This window comes from Sminthopsis crassicaudata, chromosome 3 (assembly GCF_048593235.1).
Source record: "Sminthopsis crassicaudata isolate SCR6 chromosome 3, ASM4859323v1, whole genome shotgun sequence".
NCBI classification, from domain to species: Eukaryota; Metazoa; Chordata; class Mammalia; order Dasyuromorphia; family Dasyuridae; genus Sminthopsis; species Sminthopsis crassicaudata.
The window spans coordinates 266,797,294-266,823,535 of record NC_133619.1 but is presented as its reverse complement, the minus strand read 5'-3'; the positions used below and the strand labels follow the sequence as shown (position 1 = coordinate 266,823,535).

Below are 26,242 nucleotides of genomic sequence, written 5' to 3'. Positions count from 1 at the left end.
ATTGCCTCTAATCTTCAATCTTGGCTTTGTCAGTATGGTTTTAAAAACTGCTTCCATATTCATATGAGATATCTCATTTCTCCCCTCCCTTCTAAAGCAAGTGGCATCTGTGAATTCATATGTGGACAAAGATGTAAAGTTGAAATTCATTGCTTATGTCAGACATCTCAATTCTTAATCATGCAAATCAGTGTTATCAGTAGAATTCTTTTAAAAAATAATAAGGAAACATGTCCTTTGAATAAATGTCCTGTTCATATTTATATTATAATTTTTCACTTATACAAAGAAACTATTTTAATACTTAAAAATTAGTTAAAAGCATTAATAAATTCTTAATAGCTTTTTAGAATTTATTTTCTTAATAGATATTAATAATAGTATTGCTAACATGTAGAAGCTAACAAGTTTTGGTTTTTTTTTACTTTAAAAATATTCTCAATCGTAGAAATATGAAACTATCATTCTGTTTTGGGGGCAGTGCCTCTTTACTTTTACAAAGTAAGTCTAAAGGAGAAAATTACGTAAAGAATAAAGTTATAAAGGCTTCTTCAAAATTTACATTTGCTAATTTTTCCATTCAGTCTTTTCTGCTTTCCTCTTCCTTGTCTCCTGCAACTGAAAGTATTTTCTTCCTTTTCAAATATCCTTTTGTACCAATCATTCCATGTCCTTCCTTAAAAGTATTTGTTATTTATGTGGCCAAATCTCATTCACCATCCACAAAAGAGAATATAAATCCTATGTGACTTGTGTTCCAGTTTTAGCTTTGAATTCCTAAAATCTTGCACATAGTTATTGAATTTTTATTGTTAAACTTTCAACAAATTATCATGTTGCTATTTTTAGTACCTATACAAAGCCTAAATTTGACATTGTACAATAGGAAAAAAAAATATTTTTACACTTATTATAATAGAATCTTATTTTGTAAATGGCTCACATATATTTAATTTAAATATTTTATTCTCAATAGGTATAGGAGGCATTGCCAGCATGCCATCTCTTACAACTGTTGCTCCAGTACCAATGGCATCAATTCCAGTAGTAGGAATGTCCCCACCTCTTGTATCTTCTGTTCCTACAACAGCAGTTCCTCCCCTGGCTAATGGCGCTCCTTCTGTTATACAACCTCTGCCAGCTTTTGCCCATCCTGGTTTGTAAACTATTATAACCTAACCCTAATTTTTTATCACTTGTTTGATAATATTTGCTTATAATGAATGCTTTTTCTGTTAAACTTTCAGTGCAACTTGATTTTTATGAGTTAAGACATTTCACTTGAGAGAATTAGACAATTTCTTTCCCTCTACCACTGAACACGATAATTTATTTATCAGCAAGAGATTAAAGGACTTGCCCAGAGTCATACAACCAATATGTGTTCCAGGGTAGATTTTGGTCCAGAGAGTAATGTCGTATTGTATTGATTCATATAATTTCTTTTTTAGCAGGTTAAAAAAATAGGTAAAACATAATATTCTAGAGAGGTGCAAGTTTGAGAACAATTTGCAGCTGGGCAACATTATCAATAGATATGAACCAAATATCAGTAGCTCCCAAAACAAATCTCTTGTAATGGCTTAATTGAAAAAAACAAAACAAAACACAAAAGCATGAATTGAAGCTTTTACTATTATTCACAATAACTATAGCTAATATGTATATAGCATTTTAAGGTATATAAATATATATATATATGTATATATATATACACTATCATATTTTATCCAAAGATTTATTCATATTCTTTAATTGCTTTTACTAAACTTTAAGAAGGATTCAACTTGCCACTGACATACCAAACAGTCCACAAGATGAGAAACTATGTAGGAAAAATGTACATATACAGATGCATATATATAAATGTATATATGTGTGTGTGTGTATATATATATATACATATATATACACACACAACCACACTTTAGCATATGAATCTGTTAATGCAGATATACTAAAAGAAGTGAATATAAGTTCTCATAAATACAAAAGTATTATGATACACCAAGTCATCATTAAATTAATGTAGTATTTTTGATTTGTTTCTTTTTCCCCCCACTCAATAGTATTTTTTTTCTAATTACATGTAAAGATGGTTTTCCGCATTCATTTTTGTAAGATTTTGAGTTCCTTTTTTTTTTCTTCTTCCCTTCTTAAGACAGCAAGCAATCTGATATAGTTGTGTAGTTGCACTAAATTAATGTTAACCACTTACTTTCATTTATTTATTTATTTATTTTTTGCAATTAGAAATAATTGTTATAGAGTCACTTTGGAATTTACCAAACTGGTCTTGATGTTCCCTTAAATTCCAAATAAATAATCCACATACCTCCAAGTTTAGATATAAAATCCTCTGTTTGGCTTTCAAAGCCCTATAGACTTGGCCACTTCTTAATTTTCTAGTAGTCTTATGCAGTATTCCCTACCATGTGTAATGTAATTAGGTGAATACTGAATTCCTTGCTGCTCATTGCATATGGTATTCCATCTCCCACTGGGGAGCATTTTAACTGGCTCTGTCCCATGCCTAAAATACTCTCCTTCATTTATACCTCCTGCCTTTTGTAGTGCCTTCCCTGTTTTCCTTCAAGGCACAGCTAAAGTTTTACCTTCTGTAAGAAGCAGTCCTCCTTAATCCGAACCTCCTTCCCCCTGTGACAAGTTTCCTGTATATATGTATTTTTGGTACATAGTTGTTTACATGTTCTCTTTCTCATCGAACTATGAGCTCCTGGGAACAGTTGACTATTTTTTGCCTTTCTTTCTATCCTTACTACTTCATACAGTAATTGGATTACATTAGGTGTATATGAAATGGTTGTTTGACTTTTTCATGTGAAGTTGTGGTAATTCAATCAATATTAATAAAAGCATTCCTCTTGTTTTTCTGGTATTGTTCATGGGGTTGCAAATTTTCTGCCTCCAAATTAATACTATACATTTTTAAACAGATAGGGTGGGGTGTGTAGTCTGTAAATATGAAATGGAGCTTTTTCCTAAACAAAACAAACCAGCCTGTGAATAGTAGCTAAAACGTATTTGTAACATAAAATATATTTGCATCAATGAGTCCAGATGACATTGCATGTTTACTTAGTATTACATTTATTTAGAGAAAATGTATAGCTGCTTCATATGTATAGCTGCTTCATATACTTTCAGTCTACCAAAAAAATCTTTAAGCAGTTAAATAATTCTATAAGTAACTTGGATAATGTTAAATTAGCAATACTTTCCATGGAAGAAAGAAAGATTTATTTGCTTCAGGGCTTTTTTAGTACTAAATCAGGAATTAACGGAGTGGAGAGAATTGAAGGAATTTAGTCAGTCTTCTTGTTTCTTTAATAGTGTTCTATGGGAGAGGGATGAAGAATGATTTCTGATTAATTTTTTGAAGATTTTAGAACTTAATATTCCTATGTTTTAAAAACACTCCATGACTGCCTAAAAAAAATCACTTACAATGAATTTCTTATTGCAGCCACTTTGCCAAAGAGTTCTTCTTTTAGTAGATCTGGTCCAGGTTCACAGTTAAATACAAAATTACAGAAGGCACAATCATTTGATGTGGCTAGGTAAGTTAATGTATGCCTTTCAATTATATTGATGGGTGGCCTAACTGAATAAATTTATTAACTATTTAATGCCTACATTTTAAAATGAGCTAACAGCCTTTATTATTTTCTTTCCACATAATTTCTGTAAATAAACAAAATATGTGTTCTATACATGTTTGCTCATGATGTGAATATTTAAGGAAAAATGGGCTTTATTATTTCTCTGTGCTTTGATGACCAAAAATGCTTTTCCCAAAAGCATAGTATTTCTTCATTATTTATCATCATCTGCAAAAATATTTCTATTAAAGAAAAGTTTTATATGTTGTCTGTTTTGCAGGACAAACTTTTTTTTTCTTTCTTTCTTTTTTTAATTATAGCTTTTTATTTACAAGATATATGTATGAGTAATTTTTCAGCATTGACAATTGAAAAACCTTTTGTTCCAATTTTTCCCTTCCTCCCCCCCACCCACTCCCCCAGATGGTAGGTTGACCAATACGTGTTAAATATGTTAAAGTTATAAGTTAAATACAATATATGTATACATGTCCATACAGTTATTTTGATGTACAAAAAGAAAGGGACTTTGAAATAGTATACAATTAACCTGTGAAGGAAATAAAAAATGCAGGTGGACAAAAATAGTGGGATTGGGAATTCTGTGTAGTGGTTCAGAGTCATCCCAGAGTTCTCTCGCTGGATGTAGCTGGTTCAGTTCATTACTGCTCTATTGGAACTGATCTGGTTTATCTCATTGTTGAAGAGGGCCACGCAGAACAAACTTTCTTAACCATTTTTATGTCATTGACTTGGTGATTTCTTGAAGCCTATAGGCTACAAAGAATATTTTTAAATGCATAAAATAAAATACATAGGATTACAAAGAAATCCAATGACATCGAAATTAGTTATCAAAATGTTTCTTTAAAAATTTAGAGATTTAGGTTAAGAACCCCTTTTCTAACAGGAGAATGAAAAGATAGTGGTTAAGAGTAAAATAAGGTACAAAAAATAAATTTAACTGCATAGAATTAGACATTTTAAAGTAGAGAATGAAATTTTCTTATAAAGCTACTAAGCAAAGGTGTTTATTTGCTGTTACAAAAGAGGATTTTGTTTTTTAAATGTTCCTCAGAATTTTCTCATAATTTTTTTGTGTCTTTTGGGGCAAAATCTCATTTCAATGGAAATGTTCTGTTCAGTTAAGTTTTCTGGTTAATTGATTGTGAATTAAGAACACTTTTTTAATTGAAAATCTTTATAACATGATTTGGTTCATTTACCTTCTATTTTTCTACTAAAGACTCTCTGGAGTGTAATAGAAGAAAAAATGTATAGTGCCATTGATTTATGGTGTGCCTGTTCAGTAGTGATGATGAAAGCCACACAAAAATATCTATCTTATGATTTCGTGTTTATACACTACTAGATATAAGAAGTTGGGCACAATGTGTTCTGACTCCATGAACTAACTTGGAGGTGTTTTTTAAAAAAACTGAATCTTCAATGTGAGTTTTTGTTTTTATCTGCTGCTTTTTATTTCTCAATATTGAATGTTTCTAAATTTTCAGTTAATTTGTAGTTTTAGTTCTTTGAGACTTTATAGAATGTAGTCTGTTTCTATCCCTTGCACAGGGATTTTTAAAATCTAAAGGGTTTTTTGTTAAGTGAATGACAGTACAGTTAAAGTAGTTTTATATTAGTGCATTTAAAACTAGCTCACCTTAAGATGTCATATTTTCTATAATAATAATTTAAATTTCTTACAAATATTCACAATTTATGACCAGTTTAGAAACGTTACATTTTAGGAAACATATAGAACAGTTGATAACTCTAATCTGGGACCTTATTCATGTGTAATACTCCCTGTACTCTGTTAGTGCAGTAGAAAGATAAATTAACTTTTGATAAGAACGTAAGAGTAAAAATTGGCAAAATATTAACTCATGTAAAATGAAGGAATTATTGCAGCGGAATTCACAGTTGAAGTCTTCCTTGTAAGTGTTTTTTCCCCATTTAAGGAATTTAATGTAATTTTTTTTTCATCTTTTCAGAAATTAATATGAGTGAATATATATGTTTGTAGGAAAGTAAAGTATTGTAAAATAAAGCATTTAAGTGAATCTACTACTTATTTGTAACTTGAAGAAGTTAAATTTACAAAGAAATTTTACAACTATAGAATATTCACTGTTGTATCTAAAAATTCATGTGCTAAACTTCTGGTTGTTTCAATTTTTGCAAAATAACATGGAAAGTAGCCATTGATGGGTAAGAGAAATTGTCTTGATGAAATAGTAATTGTAACACCCATCCACAGTGGTTTATCATCATTATTCTTAAATAAAATGTTATTTTAGATTGCTTTTCTTGGCAGGATTTGTTCAGTTACTAATATAGGATTGTCATTATCAAAAATAAATTGGCATTCTGAGTATAATATTTTTTAAGTAATCAATTCCTAAAAAGGTCTAGATCCAAATTGAGTCTTGGGAAGAGATTTTCTTCAGGTTTGCATAAAGGCATATTAGCAAGAGAATGATGATCATTGTCTTGCTATTTTTCATTTTCTGTGCCATCTATTTACTTTGTGACTATTATAGTATTTGGTTCCTCATGTGTAGGGTTGTTTAGAGTCAGCCTCAGAAGCAGAGTGCTGTGCCTCTAACACAATGGTCCTCAAACTTTTTAAATAGGGGGCCAGTTCACTGTCCCACAGATTGTTGGAGGGCTGGACTATAGTATGGACACTTTGTCTCCACCCCTCAGCCCATTTGCCATAACCCGGCGGGCCGCATAAATGTCCTCAGCGGGCTGCATCTGGCCCGTGGGCCATAGTTTGAGAGCCCCTGCTCCAACACATTCTGAGAAATTTGATTAACCTCTAATTGCATCAGGCAATTTTCTAAGACTCTTTGAAGTGTCAGAGAAAGGGCTGATTTACTTTGGTAGAAGGAATTTCCTTACCTGAAGTTCCCTGTCAATGGAATCTCAGATCTAATTTGTACCTGTTAATTGGAAGTTAAATTAAACCTCTCAGAATGGTAGCATCTTATCATTTTACTTTAATAAAAAATGTGTTTTTACTTTTGGTGTGTGCCTTCAGAGGCTGACATTTACTGCCCTTAGAATGACAAGAGATGGCACAGAATTAATAAATACTGTAATCACTTTTGCTTTTTAGCACTTATTTAATCTTTTTGGCTAGCCTTCTGCATATAGTAAATAGAGTCTGTAAATTGAAACAGCCATTTGGACTGAATTTGTTATGTCTGTGCTAAAAAGGAATAGATCATCTTTTTTATAAATAAGTATATTGAAATAGAAAATTAATAGACAACAAAATGAATAATAAATGAAAACTAAAGTGCTCTTTAAAAAAGGAAGTTAATCAAAGGCAAATCATATACACAGACAATATCTTGCTACTAATTCTTATCTTTTTAAATTCTTCTTTTAGTGCCTCTCCTGTGGCAGAATGGGCTGTCCCTCAGTCATCAAGACTGAAATATAGGCAATTATTCAATAGCCACGACAAAACAATGAGTGGACATTTAACAGGTATTCAGATGGGTTAACATATGAAAATTAATTTTGAAAAATGTGGTCTATTTTTAAATTTCATTCTTGGCTATGTCATTTTTCTGTTTAAATACTTTCAATAGAACTTTTTAAAAAAGAATTTTGCTAGAGTACTTTTCTTAGCTTGCCTATTCTTGTATAGTACTTTCCTTTTCTATCTACCTCATTTATGTTTATCTATTGAAAATGCCCAGCCAATTTGTTTTTGAATACCATAGTAGATTCTCTATGTGAAAACTCTGGTTTTTGGAATTGGAGGAAGTTCGAATGTGATAATAATAACTATAGTATTTATACAATAGATTTTACTTTTTTTTTTTTTTTTTTAAAGGTTTTGAAACCTCTGTTTAAGTTTTCCAATTGCTTTACATATATTAGCTATGTTATTTTCATTTCAGGAGGATTCTATTACTAGTATACTAGTATACTAAAGTATACTATTAGCATATTTTTAAAGCAAACTTTTTAACAGTTATAAAAAATGCCTAGAGAAAGATAAAATTTAATAATTGTGACATTAAATATCAAGGAAATAAGATTTTTTAAAATGGAAAAACAACATGATCACTGAAAAAGTATTGAATAACTATTGAGTAAATTATAATATATGATTGTGTTGGAATGCTATTGTGCTATAAGAAATGACAAACAGGAATGGTTTCAGAAAAATCTGCCAAGATTTGTATGAGCTGAAGCAAAGTGAAGTGAGAACATTGTACACAGAAATATAATCAGACAACTATATTTCACAATTCCAAAGGACTCATGATGGAAAAGTTATAGACTTCCAGGGAGAGAATAGCTGAACTCGACTTTTTTTTTTTTTTTTTTTTTTGGCTGAGGCAATTGGGGTTAAATGACTTGCCCAGGGTACAGCTAGGAAGGTTAAGTGTCCAAAGTCATATTTGAACTCAGGTCCTCCTCACTTCAGGGCTGGTGTTCTATCCACTGCACCACCTTGCTGCCCCAACAGTTGAACTCTAAATGCAGATTTCCTCTCACTTGATTTTTGTTGATACTTTTTTTTTTCCTTTTCATAACTTGACTAATGTGAAAACATTCGCATAACTCTACAGGTATAATGGATAAAGTATTTATTGACTTCTTCTCCATGGGTGGCTAGAGGAAACAATTCCAAATGGGAAAATTTTTTTTTAATTAGGTCAGAGGTGAAATATTTTTTGAATATAGTTTATGAAAGAACTTGGTAGCTTATGAGATCTACAAAGTAAGGCAAAGGAATAAATCAAAAAAGAATATTTTGAACATGGGCTGCTGGGTGAGCTCATGCTATTCATGGAAATAATGAAGGAAACTTAAGAGCATGATTTAAGGGAATGGTACTGAGCTCAATTTTGAGATTGAGGTATTTATAATACCCTACAGGTAGCTGGTGATTTGGGTATGGAGTTCAGGAAGAAGATCACGACTGAATATCCAGATTTGAGAGTCATCTGCCTAGAGATGATAAACAAAGCTATGAAAATTATTTACATATTAAAGACAAAAAATGTAGAGAAAAGAGAACCAAGGACAAAACCTTGAACTTAACAAGAAGGAGCCATGAGACAACTAGAATAGTACTAAGAAGAAGATAGGGTCTCAAAAAGGAAGAGGTATTCAAAAGCCTCCTGCTGAAGAGGATACGGACTAAAAAAGGCCATTGGATTTGATGAATAAGACAAATTGAATATGATTGCCACTGACATACTGTAAAATCAGAAAGAGACACATACATATATTTTGCATTAGGAAAAAGAACAAATAAGGAATAGCTAACAAAATCTATAAAGTAATGATTCCTAAGGACAAATCTTATAAAATATGTTTTCCCTTGTCAAAAACACTTTAAATTATTTTATACTAGTTAAGAAATAACTAAATATGCCTTTTATTGGATCATAAGATTTTAGATTTGGAGCTCTCTTAGAGATCACTGTAATAAAAATATCTCAGTTTAGAAATGGTAAAATTGAGATACCAGGCAGGGATTACATGATTTGTCTATGATCAAACAAGGATTAAGTGGTAGATTTCATATTTTATATTCTTGGATTCTATATCCTATGCTTTTTCAGTGACTCATGTTGCTTTTCTATTTTTAAAAATTTATTTCCTTTATATTTAACATCACAATATTTTTTCTAATTATTTGTCATTACAATAAAAGCTGCTATAAATATTTTGTATATATAGTTGCATTTCTTTGTTCTCTGTAGCAAAAAAAAACCCTAGTATTGTATTGCTGGGTCAAACAAAGACTATGCACAGTTTTATAACCCTTTGAATAAAGTTCCAATATATTCTCCAAAATCATTGGACCAGTCTATAATGGACTTCTAAGTGCTTTTCTTACTTTCTTCCCCTTCCTGTTTATTCGTACTTTTGTATACATTTGCTTTAGGGGGGGAACCTTATAATTTTAGTCAATAGCTAAAGAGAGCCAGCAAATTTCTAAGAACTGCAATTCTTAAAATTACTTGAGAATTGGCTGTTAAACATGTACAAGTGTCCCTGCCCTACTGCTTTTGCATTCACCTGGTATATGCTGGTTGCTTTTTACCCAGGTCCTGGTAACTGCAACTCAACTGGACTTAATAGTGTTCCTTCTCAGCAGAGGTTCCCTCACTATTCCCTGATTCAGAGGCCTGAGTTCCCACACTGTCTGTAAAGTAAAAGTTCCTGTGTCTGGGGTTGAGGCCACTTCCTGCTTCTCACTAGTTGTTTCAGTGGAACTATTTGGAAAGTGTTCATGCTTCACACAGGCCAACACTCCTTCCTAATATCTTTCTTCATATCTTCTGGCTGTCCCAGGAGGATCACTGGTCTCGCCCAACTTCTGTTTGTTTTTAATGGTTCTATGTTTCCCTGAAGCCACTTTTGTCTTGTTTATGAGGAAACCTGGAAAGCTTGGAATTTTTTATTTATTTATTTATTTAATCTGCCATCTTCCCAGAATACTTCTGGAATCATCTCTGTGAAGAGGTTATTGAAATTTTGCTATTACTTGGCTTTTGGAGTGAAGGAATTGAGTATGTGAGAGATTGAAACCATGTTGAACACAGGTAGAATAACCAGGAGTGAATAGAATCTTGAAAACTCAGAAGGGAGAAGAAAACATAGGAGGGTAGGATAAGCAACAGTGTAATATGAAAGCAGATGGGTCAAAAAGAATGAGAACTGAGAAAAGACCATTAAATTTAGCAGTTAAGAGATCATTTACAACTTTGGAAAGAAATTTGTGTTAATGATGAAGTTAAAAGCCAAATGATGAGGAATTGAATTAAAGAAATGTAGAGACAACAAGTGGAGACATCTTTTTCTAGATATTTGTCTGAGAAGTAGAGGTGAGAGGATGATAACTTGAGTGAATGGTAATCACGAGTCAGGAGGGTTTGCAGAGAGTGAGAGAATTGGGCATATTTGAAGACAATGGTGAAGCATGGAGGAAAGATTAGAGTGAGAGAGGGGATAATTGAGTAGATACTCTGCTGGAAAAGATGAAAAAGAATGACACCAGAAGTATATGCAGAGGCATTGTTCATGATGACAAGTGCCTCCTTAGTATAATAAACTAGGGGAAAAAGAGGAGTCATCATTAAGATCAAATTTTGAGATGGAGAAAGGGAAAAGAAGAATGGCCTCACTTTTCCTAGTTAAAAAAAAACAAAAACAAAAAACCAAAACAAAACAGGGAGGTGATCAGTAGAGGGGATGTTGAGAAAGGGAAGTATGAGAACTTTGATGAAAAAAGAGAAAGATTCAAGAAGCTTCTATGGTACTGAAATAAGGAATCAATTAGGAATAATGGGATCAACTAGCTGTAGTGAGAACTCAGTTGAACTGGAATAACAAATTTATTGTGTACCTTTATTGCAGTATAATTGTGTGATTTTTTTTTTTTTCTATTTTTCAGCAATAGGAGTGAAGGAGACAGATGGCTGGGGTTTGGCACGGGATGAATATTAATGGAACAAGAGGCAAAATAATTCGAGAAAGGAGGATAGTCTGGAGTCGATTTGGTTAATGCTAGGATTGTGATTGAAAAGAGAGAAAAATGAGATCAGAGTTGTAGTAATAGCTTGAGAAATGTATTAAGGAGTGCATTGGAGGAATTAGAAGTCTTGATCAAGCTAAAAAGGATGGAATAATAAATTATATTCACATAATGGAAATCCAGAGTTTTGATCAAAGAAGAGGGAGGTTAAATTTTAAATTCTAAACTTTAAAACTAATATTTAGTTCATTCTTCTTTGGTAGTCACATCTTCCATTTTACTGATAATTTGATTTTTTTTTTTTTCTGTTTTCTAGTGTATGTACCAAAAATCATTATAATCTATTCAAATACACAAGTTTGAACAATATCAATATATAGAATATTGATTTTTACCTTAAATGAATAACTACTGAATCATCCTGTTAATTTTTTCCTTGTATCTTTAGGTCCCCAAGCAAGAACTATTCTTATGCAATCAAGTTTACCACAGACTCAGCTGGCTACAATATGGTAAGAAATTGTGTTTTTATTCTCAGAAATATTTACTCTTAGAAGTATTTTAGATTAACTTTTAGGCTTAGATTGAGTGCTGAATTTCAAATACTGTTTTTGGTTTCTTATCATTATCTTGTTTTTTAAGTAAGTGTTAACTAGTGAGATTTCACTGTTAGGTATGATTGAAATACATAGTTGCTGTAGTGACTTGTATAAGGAAATAGAATCTATTATGTGAACTTATGTGCTGAATAGATCATTTGTGTGTGTGTGTGTGTGTGTGTGTGTGTGTGTGTGTGAGAGAGAGAGAGAGAGAGAGAGATTAATTTGATGTATTCTTTTTTGTCTCAAACTCTTGTCAACTGCTTCTTGATGATATGAATGGTAAAAAAAAAAATAAAAAAACAAAACAAAAAAAAAACAACTAAAGACACCTGTTATTAATTACATTATAGCCATTGTATGCCTCAGAAGCCTGAATTTCTTATTTGTATACGTGATGACTTATAGATTGCCTTTGGAAACTACTAAATAGCTAGGCCCCATCCAGGCTTTTTTAAGGATGTGCTTTTAGAATTACATTTTACCATTCTGGCCTCTTCTACAAAATGTTATAAGAATATTATGGGCTCATTTTTCCACCAAATATATAATACCAATTATACAGTGAGGGCTTTGGTTTTCTTATCTACTTACCTACCGTAGCTAAAGCAGTGGTAGTGTTAAAACCATAATTCATTTTGGAAGAGAAGACAAAGATTTATCTTTTCATAAATTGTTCTGCCTCCCTTTAAAATTGGTGCCTGGGGACAAATTAGCTATAAGTTTACATATAATAAAAACTTCATACGATTTTATAATCACTTTAGAGTTTCTAAAGCAACTGAAGAGTGAAGGAAAATGTTCTTGATTTATGGCATGGAGATCATTCAGTTTCCCAATGTAGAATTCTCTTAGTCATGCATTAACATAAACCTAGCATTAACTTTGCATCATTCTTCAGTTGTTTTTTCATTTAAACTCTTGTAATTCTTTTTTAAAATTTATTTATTTATTTGTTTATTTTTTTTCTGAGGCTGGGGTTAAGTGACTTGCCCAGGGTCACACAGCTAGGAAGTGTTAAGTGTTTGAGCCCAAATTTGAACTCGGGTCCTCCTGAATTCAGGGCTGGTGCTCTCTATCCACTGCGCCACCTAGCTGCCCCCCCCAACTCTTGTAATTACTGTGGAAAATTAGCTTACTATAGTAATCAATTTCTATTTGTTGTCATTGTGAAATTTCAGTTCTAAAAATTAACAAATGGTGGTGACATTATAAATATAATTTTACAGGATCCATAGTCTCATCATAATGCATCACCCTTCTAAGACAAGGAATTATTATTTTGTGTGATTCTTATGCATGTCCTCCCATATATAAATCCTCTATAGGGAGTCTACTTGCATATATCTTTCTCTTAAGTCCCTTAATATTCCTGAAAAAGAACTTTGGCATATTGAACAATATGCTGGGCTGAGTAGCTGGAGAGACTTGGAAGGATAAGCCATTCACTAATAGATAAATGTTAAAGGATAAGTACAGTTCTCAAAAGAAAACTTGGAAACTATTAATAACCATATGAAAGGATGCTCCAAGTCATCAATGATAAAAGAGGTGCAAATCAGAACAATTCTGAGATCTTACCTCACAGCCAGGAAACTGGCACTAATGACAAAAGACATATAGTTTATATTGGTGTGGTTATAGGAAGACGTGCTCTCATACTATTGGTGGAATATGAATGGGAATAACTGCTCTGTAAGGTAATTTGGTGCTATGCTAGCTTAAAAAAAAAGTAAATGACCTTTACCATTTGTTACTAAGATCCCACTGCTTGGCATATACCTTAAAGATGCCAGAGGTGGAAGTGTCATATGTATAACAAAATATTCATGGCTATAAAAATGCACTACCTTTCCTTCATATTAGAAATGAGACTATGACTATAGGATATTTTGTCTATAGTCAGACATGGTTATTTCATTAGGTAGTTTTGCTGAACTGTGTTTTGGTTGTTAAAACCGCTCATTGGACTTGGGCAGAGATTTTCAGAAATGAACAATTTGAAATGTTTTAAAAATAAAATGAGGATGAAATAAGACTATATGTCTTCAATTATTTTCTGCGCCACACTATCTAAATTTATAATTTTGTGATTGTATGATCCTTCTGTTTTTGGAATAATTACAACAAAATGGAAAAAGGAACTATATCAAGATTCATATGATTTTTTAGAATAACTATAAATGTAAACTATTGATATACAATATATGAACCCTTTGTTCATGAATCAGCAAACTGACATGTTACTAGATTATTTGAACCATAACAATATGTATATTCATTCTTAGCAAAACTAGAAGATATAAAAGCATTGAACATTTGGACATTTCAAACTGAATATCCTAGAAATATCTTAGTGAACCTTGCACTAAAATCGAACTCATGATATTTCCCCTTAAGTATTCCCCATTCCCAGACTTCCCTATTTCTTTCAAAAGAATCACATCTTTCCAGTCTTTTAGTTTTGGGGCTTTATCCTACTCACCACACATATCCAAATAATTACTAAATCTTTACCTTCATGACATCTCTCAAATTCAGTCTCCTCTCCATTCATATAGTTACCGTTTCAGTTCAGACCTGATGAACTTTTGCTGTGGTTATTACAATAGATTTTTTACTTATTCTCCTTGCATCAAAGTCCCTCACCACTATAGTCCATCTAGTGTACTGCTACCAAAATAAATTTTTGTAAACACAAATCCTGACTCCTCTATTCTTCCAACTCCAGTGGCTTTCTTTAATAAAAAAAGAAGCTCTTCTGTTTAGCTCTGTATAACCTATATTCAACTATATTAGATATAATTATATTTTCACAGTGTAAATACAAAATAAGTACATATATTTTGCATATATGGTATCTATCACAATATATAATATATATGTGCACATAAAAACATTACATACATACCTCTACACACACACACACACACACACACACACACTCACTTTTTTTTTGTCCTTATGAAATTAGTAAAGCAGCTGTTATCCCCATTTTACACATGGTGAAGCTGAGACACAGGTTGTTTGATGTGCCTATAGCCTTCTAGGTAGTAAGCAACATGGCAGAATTTAAAAACAGATATCTGTCCAGTGTACCATATTATTATCTCAGTAGCCTGACATTTTTTTCTTTTTTTTTTTTTTTTTTAATATTTTAATAGTTTTTATTTACCAGATATGTGCATGGATAATTTTACAACATTGACAACTGGCAAACCTTTTCTTCTAATTTCTCCCCTCCTTCTCTCTCCTCTCTCTTCCCCCCCCCCCACCCCCCATGGCAGGTTGACCAATACATGTTAAATATGTTAAGAGTATAAATTAAATTATATATATATATACACTGACATTTTTTTCTTAAAAAAGGCATAAAAATGACTGAGAGAAAATACATTTGAATCTTGAGGAGCTCGTTTGATATGAGAAAATATGTTGGTACAGTATTTGAACATATTTAGATTGCATGTCCTAAATACATCGAGTTTTAATTTTGTTGGTATTGAAGACAAAAATTAAAAAGTTGTTTTTGGTCATACTAATTAAGTTCTTGAGTTTTAATAAAAGATTATAAGGACATTTTTTGATGTTTTATTCAATAGGAATCTTTCAGATATTGATCAAGATGGAAAATTAACAGCAGAAGAATTTATTCTGGCAATGCACCTAATTGATGTGGCTATGTCTGGCCAACCCTTACCACCAGTACTGCCTCCAGAATATATTCCTCCTTCATTTAGGTACGAATAATGTGGCTCTCTTCCTGTATGTCAAACTTTGCTACTTAAGAATATTTTTTAATAATTACTTTTAATGATGTTCTTAGTTCTCATCTTCCTTGATCTTTCTGAGAACTTTATATCTGTACTGTCCGGAGTCTACATGGAGTAGTGGACAGAGTTACTGAAAGTTAGTAAACACTGAGTGCAAATCCTACTTTAGACACTTACTAGACACCCTGTCTCAACCCTGTCACAACCCTGTCATGTTATTGTGAGCCCCCTTCCCTTATTACATTCTGTTTCTTTGATCTCCCACCATGCATCCCCCTTCCAAATCTCTCTTTTTCTTTGTCTCAAGCCCTAATCTTCTCTGAACCCCAGCCAGCCTTCTCTTCATTCACACAAGACCCATCATAGGTCAGACCTTTATCACCTCACAGCTGGACCACTGTAATAGGTTCCTAACTGAGCTATCTGCATTTAACCTCTTCTTTCTCTTATCTAGTTCCATAGAGCTGCCAAGTTTGATATTCCTAAATCACAGTTCTACCCATGTCATTCTTCTGTTTAAAAAGCTCTAGTAGCTTCTTAGTGCTTCTAAATTATGATACAATCTTCTTTGTCATTTAAAGCCCTTCATAAGCTCCAAATTATCTTTCCAGACTGATTGGACATTAAAGGAGATAACATAGGGAAAGTATTTTATAAGTCTTAAAGTACCATGTGACAATAACTAGCACTTTTATAATGCTTTAAGGTTTGTAAAGCATTTTACATGTAATCTCATCTAATCTTTGTAAGAACTTTTGAAGGATAGTACTATTTGCATCCCCTATTTACAGATGAGGAAATTAAAGCAGTAGAATGATTCACTCTTGGAAAAGTACGTTAAATAAACGTTTGTTAACTATATAAATGCAAACTATTATCATCATTATTATACTGTCTTGTGGAAAGTAAATGAAAATTTATAAGTCCTAGTTGTTATTACGCCTGTATTAATCCATAGACTGTTTCTACAAAGTAATTTTACTTTTTCATTGTAATTTTTTTTATTTCTTAGCAAAATATCTTCTTAAAACAAAATTGCAAGAAACTCTTTACTGTTGTTTGCTCTCCTTGCCCAAATTGGAGGTTAATTCTTTTACTGCATTCGTTGTGAAAAGGATAGAGTAAAAGATATTGAGAACAGAGACTCTGAAAAATGTCTGATTTTAATAATTCTTTTTGTATGTCACTTTGAGAGTTAATATTTTGGTTTTTGAAAGTAACCTTTCCAAATATACTAAAAAAAAAAAAAATCTAAAATGTCTTTAGCCCTCTTCCTTATTAATGTCACATTGTTAATGTATCAAATAATAAGAAATATCAATGTAGTGTTTGTATTTTCATTTTCACTAATATACTAAACATGCAGGTCTTGAGCTGTGATTTGATAAATTTTGTGACTGACACTATACATTTTTTTCTTTCCCAATTGGGAAGTGAGTGGAGCAAATTTCATCAAAATTATCACTTTTCCTCAATTATGCATCATGCAGCTGATTGGTGTGAATGTCTGTAGTCATGAGAATTAAGTTCTTGTATCTAAGGCAGATTTTGACCTGATTCTGCCAATGATTATTTCAGATTGTATAAATAACCTTTTCATTATGTGCTTCAATTTTCCAGTATTTAAAATAGGACTGATATCTACCCTCCTTTTCTACAACCATCACTGAAAAAAGAAGCATGTTGATATTTGAGCTAAATCTGGAAGGAACCTAAAAGAATATCTAATCCAGTAGTTCTTCCCTTGGACCTAGGATCCTTAACTTGTTTTTTCTCCCCAATATTTTGATAACTATATTTCAGCATCATTGATGTCCTTGATGATCTTTTGTATTTTATCGTTTCATTGTTTAAAAAAAAGATAACTTCTGAACAGTTAATCTTGGAAAAAAATAATAATGAATGTCTTTTTTTTTTTTTAACTTGCAGAAGGGTTCGCTCTGGCAGTGGCATATCTGTTATAAGTTCTGTATCTGTAGACCAAAGGTTACCAGAGGAACCAGTGTTAGAAGAGGAACAGCAACAGCTGGAAAAGAAATTACCTGGTGAGTTGGTCTTTATATTTCAATTGTGTTATATTATCTATAAAAGTATCTTTTGAAGGAAAAAAGAAAAGTTTTTTTTTTTTTAATTGAGATTGGTAAAGAAGGAAACTTGGAATATGAAAGAAAAAAGATGAGAAATGTAAATATTAGTTATTTTGAAGTGTTAATATACTAATCTCTTTTTACTTGTAGTTTATAGGTCTTAGGCTAAAACTTTGTATTTACAATAGGATTAATAAAAAACCTGAAGGTAGTTGCTTATGTAACAAGTGCTATATGTAGTCAGTTAGTCAAATTAACAAGAATTTATTAAGATATTTCAGGTATTATGTTACAAATAGAAGCAAAAAAAAATTGTCATCGCAGAACTATTATTAGAATAAGGGAAGCTTAAAATTATATATATATATATATATATATATATATATATATATATATACACATACACACATATGTACACATATATATGTGTGTGTGTGTGTGTGTATATTAGTATATAAAGTGTAACTAGATGGAACTTAGTGGCAGGCTAGGAGGAGAAAGACTTCAAAGAGAGTTAAGGTGAGAATGAGATAGCACTTGGCTGGTGTTATTCCTAAAATTATGATCTTAGAAGGATGTCATCAATGAGGCTATTTGTACCCCAAAATTTCCCAAGGTGCCATTGTGGCAGGTTCAGAAAAAGAAATGAAGTCTGGAGAAAGATTAGGTGAGACTGAGGCAAAGCATGACTGAAATCCTAATTAATGAGATTAAATCCTAATTAATGAGATCAACTATTGTTTTTTATTTCTATAATGTACTATCATAGGCACTAGGGAACATTCATAGATAGTTTGCAGTTTTTACCATAAAGAAGCTTATAATAGAAATAGGGTTAGTATGAATTATTTGGTCTGCCCTTTGCTCGTCATGTACTGATTTGGAAATCAAGAGGATAAGCACCTTTTATATAATTTTTCATTAGTTTCCTATTGACTATGCAATAAAATACTTTTCTTATTCAAGTATTCAAAGCCTTCCAAATTCTATCTCCATCCTTATCTTTTCAAGATAAGATGATTGCTAGTAGGAAGGTACAAAACAGTTGAGGATTTTTTGAGGATTGGGGAGAAATGGGTATGTTTGTAGGTAGAAAATTGGATCCCTGTTCAGGGAAAGGGGGTCAGTCTTCACAAGAAGTGCTCTCCTTCATATGTGACAGTAGGTAACTGAGGCAAGGATAAGAGAGTTCTTGGCAAAGAGCCACAATAATTAGGCAAAGTTTTCATCTGAGAAGAAAGGGGAGGTGGAAGTATGGGATGTTTGAGGAGGAATGAAAAGGTTTAGAAACAAAATCTGCTATGATGAAACTTGAGTTGATTAAGAAGGTATAAAAGAATTGTCTTTTGTTGCAGTGAGGGCCCAGTTGAGATTATATAACATAAATTTGTAGAAGACCCAGTCATTGCATCTTAGTGATTTTCTCTAGCTTTGTTCAGCAGCATGTGAATAAAAATGAAAGTTGTAGATGGTATGGATAATCTAAGGCTTGGGCTTGACAGGGATAAATGGGCAATAAGATAAGTGAGTACTGAAGAAAAGAAGAGAGCAATAGCTATAACAGGTTTATCAAGGCGTCACTATGAAGAAAGGAAGAGTGAGAGTCACCCCATTATAGGTGATATCCTGGGAAAGAACTAAGGAATCAGAGGATTAAAAATCATAGTGAATATTTGCAGATGCCATAATGAGATAAAATGGAGGAAGAGGTAGAATAACAACAGTGTCATTAGAAGGGAGTCAGATCTCTGTGAGAACTAGAAAATGGAAGGTATGGGAAAGAAAATATTTAGGCTGCAATCAAGTTTGTTATCTATGCAACTGATATTCCAGAATATAAAGTGGAAGGGGTTAAAAAAGAGAAAAGTTCTTCAAACTGAAGAACCTTCTATATATGTTATTTGGTGAATGGAGTCCCTATTTTGATCAGAACTGCTAGAAAAACTGGAAAATAGTTTGGCAAAATTTAGTTTTAAACCAAAAGCTAACATCATATATAATAAGCTCAAAATGGATATATGCTCTGAATATTAAAAAAAACACACTAAAAAAAATTTTGAAATAACAGATACTTTTGTAAATATGATTAAGGGGAGAAATATTAACCAAACAAGGGAAAAAGGCAATCATAAAAGATAATATGACCTAATTTGATTGCAAGAAATTGAAAAATTTCTGTACAAATAAAATCAACACAACTAGTATAAGAAGAAAAGCTATTATATAGTACAAATGGAGGGTAATTTAAGGGAGAAGGCACTAATGACTGTGGGAAAAAGGAGGGCCTGGGAAAACCTTTTTGCAGAAGATAGGGTTTGAGTTGAGTCTTGAAGGAGACCAGGAAAACAAGAGGAGAAACTGAGAAGGGAGAACATTTTAGATGTGGGAGATGAAGAGTCATGAATCATCAAGTAGGCCAGTATAGCCTCATCATGGGGTATATATTGAGAAAAGAAGAGGTTAGCTTAGGAAGGTCTTCAAAAGCCAAACAACTTTGAAATTGATGACTTTGGAGAGAGCAGTTTCAATTGAATAAGGTGGTCAGAAGGCAGTTTGAGGTGAGTTTAGATAAGAAAGAACTTGGCATAGACAAATTTTTAAAGGAGTATAACTAAGAAAGGGAGGATAGATACCATATGATAGCTAGTAGGGATGATCTGATAAAGTGAATTGATAAGGAGAGAATGAAGATTAGAAGTGGGGATGATAAAAGGGCCAGTCTGCTGGTAAAGGAGTGAGGGAATGGCATTTAGAGTGGATTTTGAAAGCTCTGCCTTAGTAAGGAGAAGGGACAGCTCTTCATAGAAAATAGGAGTAAAGGAAGAGTTTGTGAAGGAAATGTCTGAGTTGATGTGAGAAGAAGAAAGGAAAAGAGGAACTCTTGTCAAATGACTTCTGTTTTTGGTGAAGTATGAAATAAGGTCCTCAGCTGAGTGGGGAGTTGAAGAAGGGAAGGGAGGGAAACAAGTATTATTAAACAATAAAGTGCTTTATATGCAAGGCAGGGCAGTTGTGTGTAGAGACTTAGAGACTTAGAGAATAGATATAAATATTTGGAAGAGCCATGGTAAGGATAGCAAATTCACTGGAGAAGTGTAAAAAATGCTTAGGGAATAGGACAGATGAGGTAATAGATAGAGGTTAGTGAAACCAAGAATCAGAGTTCTAAGGACTAGCACTATTATTATTACTAACTTTTGGTTTAATATAAATCATTTAACCTTTTTATCTGTAAAAGTAAAATTGAACGAGAAAATAGTAATAGCAGCTAACATTTCTATCAGAAACTGAGGCTGGGACTCAAATCACTTGAAGTGACTTTCATTGTTCTTCATTTATTTCAGTCATGTTTTACTCTTTGTAACCCGACTTGAGATTTTCTTGGCAAAAGTACTGGAGTAGTTTGCTATTTCCTTCTCCAGTTCAATTTACAAATGCTGAGTCACACAAATAGTAAGTGTCTGGGATTAGATTTGGACTCAGATCTTTCTAATTTCAGATCTGGCATTCTAATCACTTCACAACTTCACTGTCCACGACTTGCCTAAGATCATAAAATTAATGTCTGAGATAGGATTTGAATTAGATCTTCTCTGACTTCAAGTTCAACACTCCATTCTATCTGGATGTCTTAGAAGTAAATAGTTCATACCCTTTCTACATACTGAAGAACTTGTCAGAATTTGAATTTATAGTACTCCAAAATATTTGAAGAAACTTCAGCTATAATGTCGTGAATTGCTTTTGTTAGTTGGACATATGTTTTCATAGTTCAGATTTATTTTGCATATTCCCGATTTAATGGAATTTCCCTTTTTTTACAATTGTATGCCAAATTAAAAACTAGAATTTCAAAATGATTGTGGGTTTTTTTTTTTCATTTAAAGTGACTTTTGAAGACAAAAAACGTGAAAATTTTGAACGAGGCAATCTAGAACTTGAAAAGAGAAGACAGGCTCTATTAGAACAGCAACGTAAAGAACAGGAGCGTCTAGCACAGTTGGAACGGGCTGAGCAGGAAAGGAAAGAACGAGAACGTCAAGAACAAGAGCGAAAAAGACAGGTAGAACTGGAAAAACAGCTGGAAAAACAGCGGGAACTGGAACGTCAGAGGGAAGAAGAGAGGAGGAAAGAAATTGAAAGACGTGAGGTAAGTGGCTGTTAAATTGCCTATCAATATTGCTTGGTTTGTTTAGATAAAATAAAATTTAAAGTCAAAAATTTTAAAAATCCCAATCCCAATGATTCTGATTCTAGCTTCTGGAGTCATAAAGCCAAAATTTTTTTCCTTGTTCTAATGATATTTCAGTACTTTGAAGATAAATTGTTTTATTCATTGATAGTGAAAAGTACTGCTTTATAACTTAGTAGGTAGTTTTCTGCCATAAACAAAACATATTCATTACATAGTCAATTTTCCAAAGGTCAGATTCATGAATGGCAGTCTACAACTAGGGTCATATTCTAATTAGATAGGAGGACCTACAACAACTTGTGCTTTCTGGCATAGCACTTGTAGACCTACAAATCCTCTTTATATTATAATAAGGCAATAGAGTAGAACACATAATCATTTTAAATTGGAGAAGCTCATTTCTAGATAGGATTATTGGAATTAACAACCCATAAAAGATCTAGAAAAACTTAAAATGTGTCAGTGGAAGTAGTATATTTGCAATGATGATATCATAATTCAATAAACTTACTGTAAATATATATGTACTGTATACATATGTACATACATACATTCACACATACACAATAAATGGTGGCTCTTAGCTTTCAAATTCCTTTCCTGAGAATAAACATAGGATATTTTCATGAAGACTTGCACTGTGAGAAAAATTGCTGTATTTTAAGTGAAAGAGGGTTTTACAACTTCTTAGAGTCTGTCATTTAATTTTTCTGGGACTCAGTTTCCTCTTCTGCCAAATGAAAAGGTTAGACTAGATGTCCCTTCTTGTTCTAGATCTGTAATGCTGTTATCTAAGCCAAAATGAAGTAGTCTTGAAAATTAGGAGAGAAGGTAATTCAGTTAAGAATCAAGTTTTGGTTAAGGGATTCAGATATCCTTCAAACTTGTAATAAATTTAGTTTTTTAGACCAACAAAAATTAAGACATAATGCAGCACAGAAATTTTCTTTACTGTCAAGCACATCAGAAAGAAATATTTTGTATATTATAATGGTCCAAAGTTTCTCTTTGTTCAATATCAAATATATAAAGATTGTTACTGAGGCCTAAGCAAAATATAATGCAAATAACCTCTAATTATATACAAATAGAAATTTATTTGGTATTTTATACGTTATACTTTTTAATAATAAAATAACATCACAGAAAACAAAACATCTCTTTTCCTCCCTTTTCTTCTTTCTGTTTTTTTTCCCCTCTTTTTTTCTTTTTCCCCTCCATTCCTTCCTTTTATCCTCCCCTTTCTCTCCCTTCATCTTTTTCATTCTTTATTTTTCTCCCATTCTCTCCCTCTGCCTTTCTGTTTCTGTCTGGCTCTCTACCTCTCTCCTTAAAATATAGGCTGCAAAAAGAGAACTTGAAAGACAACGACAACTTGAATGGGAACGGAATCGGCGACAAGAATTATTGAATCAAAGAAACAAGGAGCAAGAAGACATAGTTGTTCTGAAAGCAAAGAAGAAGACGTTGGAATTTGAATTAGAAGCTCTAGTAAGTGAAATTCTATGTTGCCTTGGTAATTATTTTGAGATATAGTCTTGCAAGTGGTAGTGGAATTCGTGGTGGTAAATTAAGTGCTACTTTCACCAAATATTTATTGATTTAGCAACTTTTCTGTTCTAAAAGTGTTATGTTCCTGGAAAAGTAAATATAGAATGTATATGAAATAAATAAAAAATGATTTCGAAGAGGGCTGCGATAACTGAATAAATTAGGAAATACCTTTTGAAGTAGGTGATGCTTGTTTAGCTGGAAGGAAGCTAGAAATTCTAAAAGGTGATGGTCAGGAGAGAGACCCTTCTAATGGTAGGAAACAGTCCTGGGCAGGAGCATCAAAGGCTATACATGGGGAACTCAACTAAATCATTTTTGATTGAAGTGTGGATTACACTGAGGGAAAGCTATCTGTAATTAGTGACTTAGCCATTGTTTCTTATGTGTTTTCTAGAATCATTATATTTGATTGTTATTCTAGAAATCTGAAATGCCTTATTATAATTCTGTCTTCCTATATCTTTTGTTGAAGAATGATAAAAAACATCAACTGGAAGGAAAACTTCAAGATATCAGGTGTCGATTAGCCATGCAAAGGCAAGAAATTGAAAGCACAAACAAATCCAGAGAACTTAGAATTGCTGAAATCACCCACCTGCAGCAACAATTACAGGTGAGGAAATATGACTATTTAGAAACTGAATTGCATGCCCCATCTGACCACTGAATACTTTATTTTTCAGAACCAGTTATGGTGAGTAAGTGTTGTGGTCCAGCAGTCATCAAATTCTTATAGCTGATGCCTTAAATTTCACCTTAAAGGATGTCAGTTATTTGTAACCTGGAATATAGGCCAAATCAATAAATACTTGGTGGCTAGTTGTTTGATTTTATCAACCATATAATATGGTTAAATAGATATAGATGTAGTATTTTTATTGTAATTGTTATAATCCAGGAAACTGATAACATGATATCCTATGTTTTATGAATATAAATAATAATCACATCAAATGTAATAATATATGTGAACTACTTTATAAACATTAAAGTAATAAATTATTATTCTAATCCCAATTGAAATTTGAGTAGGACATCTAAATCAAATACTGTATATAGCTTACTCCTATACTATTTCAGTATATTGTGGGACAATTGTACCTTGCTCTATTTAAATAGTGTCATAAACTATGATCTCCTCTGGTGTTATTTAGATTGATAATATCCCACCATTATTAAGAATCCATGTTTTGACCCTACATATTCAGTTTAGGAACATCTAGTAGAGAGGGAAGAAAGACAGTATTCTTGTGTTCTCTCTATGATTTGGCAGGATAATGTTAATACTCACTTAGTGCTACTCTCTTACCCCTAAACCTTTCCTTATTCCTTTGATTCAAGGTTCACGTCAATCTCATGTTTAAAGCAAGTCAATCACATAAATAACTTCAAGTTTCCTGTCTTTGAGAATATCTTCATTCAAATTGAGTCAGTCTTTTGGTGGCATGACCAGTGTTTTATACCCCTTAATCTGTCTCTCTGTATATTATTTATATTTTGCTTGCTAGCACATATTTTACGCAGTTCAGTAGACATAAGAAATCTAAATAATTGGAATGTACATAGAAATAAAATCTCCAGGGTAATAATGATGTTACCTTGAAGCTAGAATCCTAGACACAATGGTCTCAAAAACTTGGAAATTCAAAACAAGAATTTACTAGCTAAAATATTCTGGCTGCTTTGACATCTTGTGATTTAATATAAAAAAGAAGACGCCTTCTTAAATTGAAAAGATCCCTCTGGATATGGCAATAAATACATATGCTGCCTTGATCTCTTTCAATAAAGCATTGCTTTTGAGCAAATTCATAAAAATCTCAGTTGTATATGCCCATACATTTATTTTAAAAGGGGCAGTTATAAGCTTTTTAAGTGTTCAAGTGTAGGAGTCACAAAACTGAGTATTAGAACACTCCAATATTTACCTTGGATAAGTCCCATAATTACTATGTTCAGCATCTGTGAAATGGGGTTAATTAATGCCTATTATTTATAAATAACATTATGTTAATGTTATTTATACAAATATCATTTTAATTTAATTTTATTTTTAATTTAATTTTTATTTTAATTAATTTATAGTAATGTTATTTACGTAAATAACATTATTTACTTATAAATAACATATTTATAAATAACATGGCTCAATTATAAGAATTTATGGAAGAAATTATTGGTAATAACAAATTTCTTAAGGGGGAAGATTTTGAAAGCACATTTTTGTGGAATACAAGTATTTATCTAAAAGCTTTTTCATTGTCATAATGAATGAATGAAACTCTAACTCAAGATAAGTCAATCAAAATAAAAAATTATTTCCTCTATGTCTTGAATATGTAATATGGAGAAAATTGTTCACTTTTATTTTTGGTTCCAAACTTTCTCCTTCCCATTCACCCCCTCTTGTACCCATTGCACCAAGAAAAACAAAATGTTACAAATATGTATAGTGAAGAAAAAACATTCTCACTTTAGCTAAATCAAAAAAGTAAAGAATCTTCAATCTGAAAATTTGGTCCATCACCTTTCTATCAAGGTAGGTAGGTAGAATGTTTCATCATAGTTCTAGATTCATGGTTACAAAAAGTTACAAAGATTTTCCAAGCTATTTCTCTTTCTAATGTTGTTATTCTATAGACTATTTTACTATATATTATTTTCCTGATTCTGCTCATTTCACTGTACATCACTTGATATGAGTCTTCTGAGGTTTTTCTCAAAACACCATCTTCATCATTTCCTATAATAAAACAATATTTCATCACCTTCATGTGCCATAATATATATAGCCTCCCTCAAGTTTCCAATTCTTTACTGTCACAAGCAGAGCTGGTATGAATATTTTTAGTGAATATAGGTCCATTTCTTATTTGATCTCCTTGG

At 32.1% G+C, this 26,242-nt stretch overlaps 1 protein-coding gene and 1 long non-coding RNA gene across 5 annotated transcripts in view; one reads left to right on the top strand and one right to left on the bottom strand.

Moving 5' to 3' along the window:
• Nucleotides 1-26,242, top strand: part of ITSN1 (intersectin 1) — a 242,744-nt gene that overhangs the window by 65,449 nt on the left and 151,053 nt on the right. For 3 of the 4 annotated variants that reach the window (XM_074300709.1, XM_074300707.1, XM_074300708.1), the window contains exons 6-14: nucleotides 977-1,156; nucleotides 3,488-3,581; nucleotides 7,030-7,130; nucleotides 11,597-11,660; nucleotides 15,350-15,487; nucleotides 17,450-17,565; nucleotides 21,495-21,757; nucleotides 23,144-23,293; nucleotides 23,829-23,969. In XM_074300709.1, coding sequence (XP_074156810.1) covers nucleotides 977-1,156; nucleotides 3,488-3,581; nucleotides 7,030-7,130; nucleotides 11,597-11,660; nucleotides 15,350-15,487; nucleotides 17,450-17,565; nucleotides 21,495-21,757; nucleotides 23,144-23,293; nucleotides 23,829-23,969 — 1,247 coding nt within the window. Of the gene's footprint in view, nucleotides 1-976; nucleotides 1,157-3,487; nucleotides 3,582-5,424; nucleotides 5,567-7,029; nucleotides 7,131-11,596; nucleotides 11,661-15,349; nucleotides 15,488-17,449; nucleotides 17,566-21,494; nucleotides 21,758-23,143; nucleotides 23,294-23,828; nucleotides 23,970-26,242 lie in introns of those variants that run through there. The other variant, XM_074300710.1, reaches the window with a different exon arrangement.
• Nucleotides 1-26,242, bottom strand: part of LOC141561300 (uncharacterized) — a 105,722-nt gene that overhangs the window by 61,388 nt on the left and 18,092 nt on the right. The window lies entirely within an intron of this gene.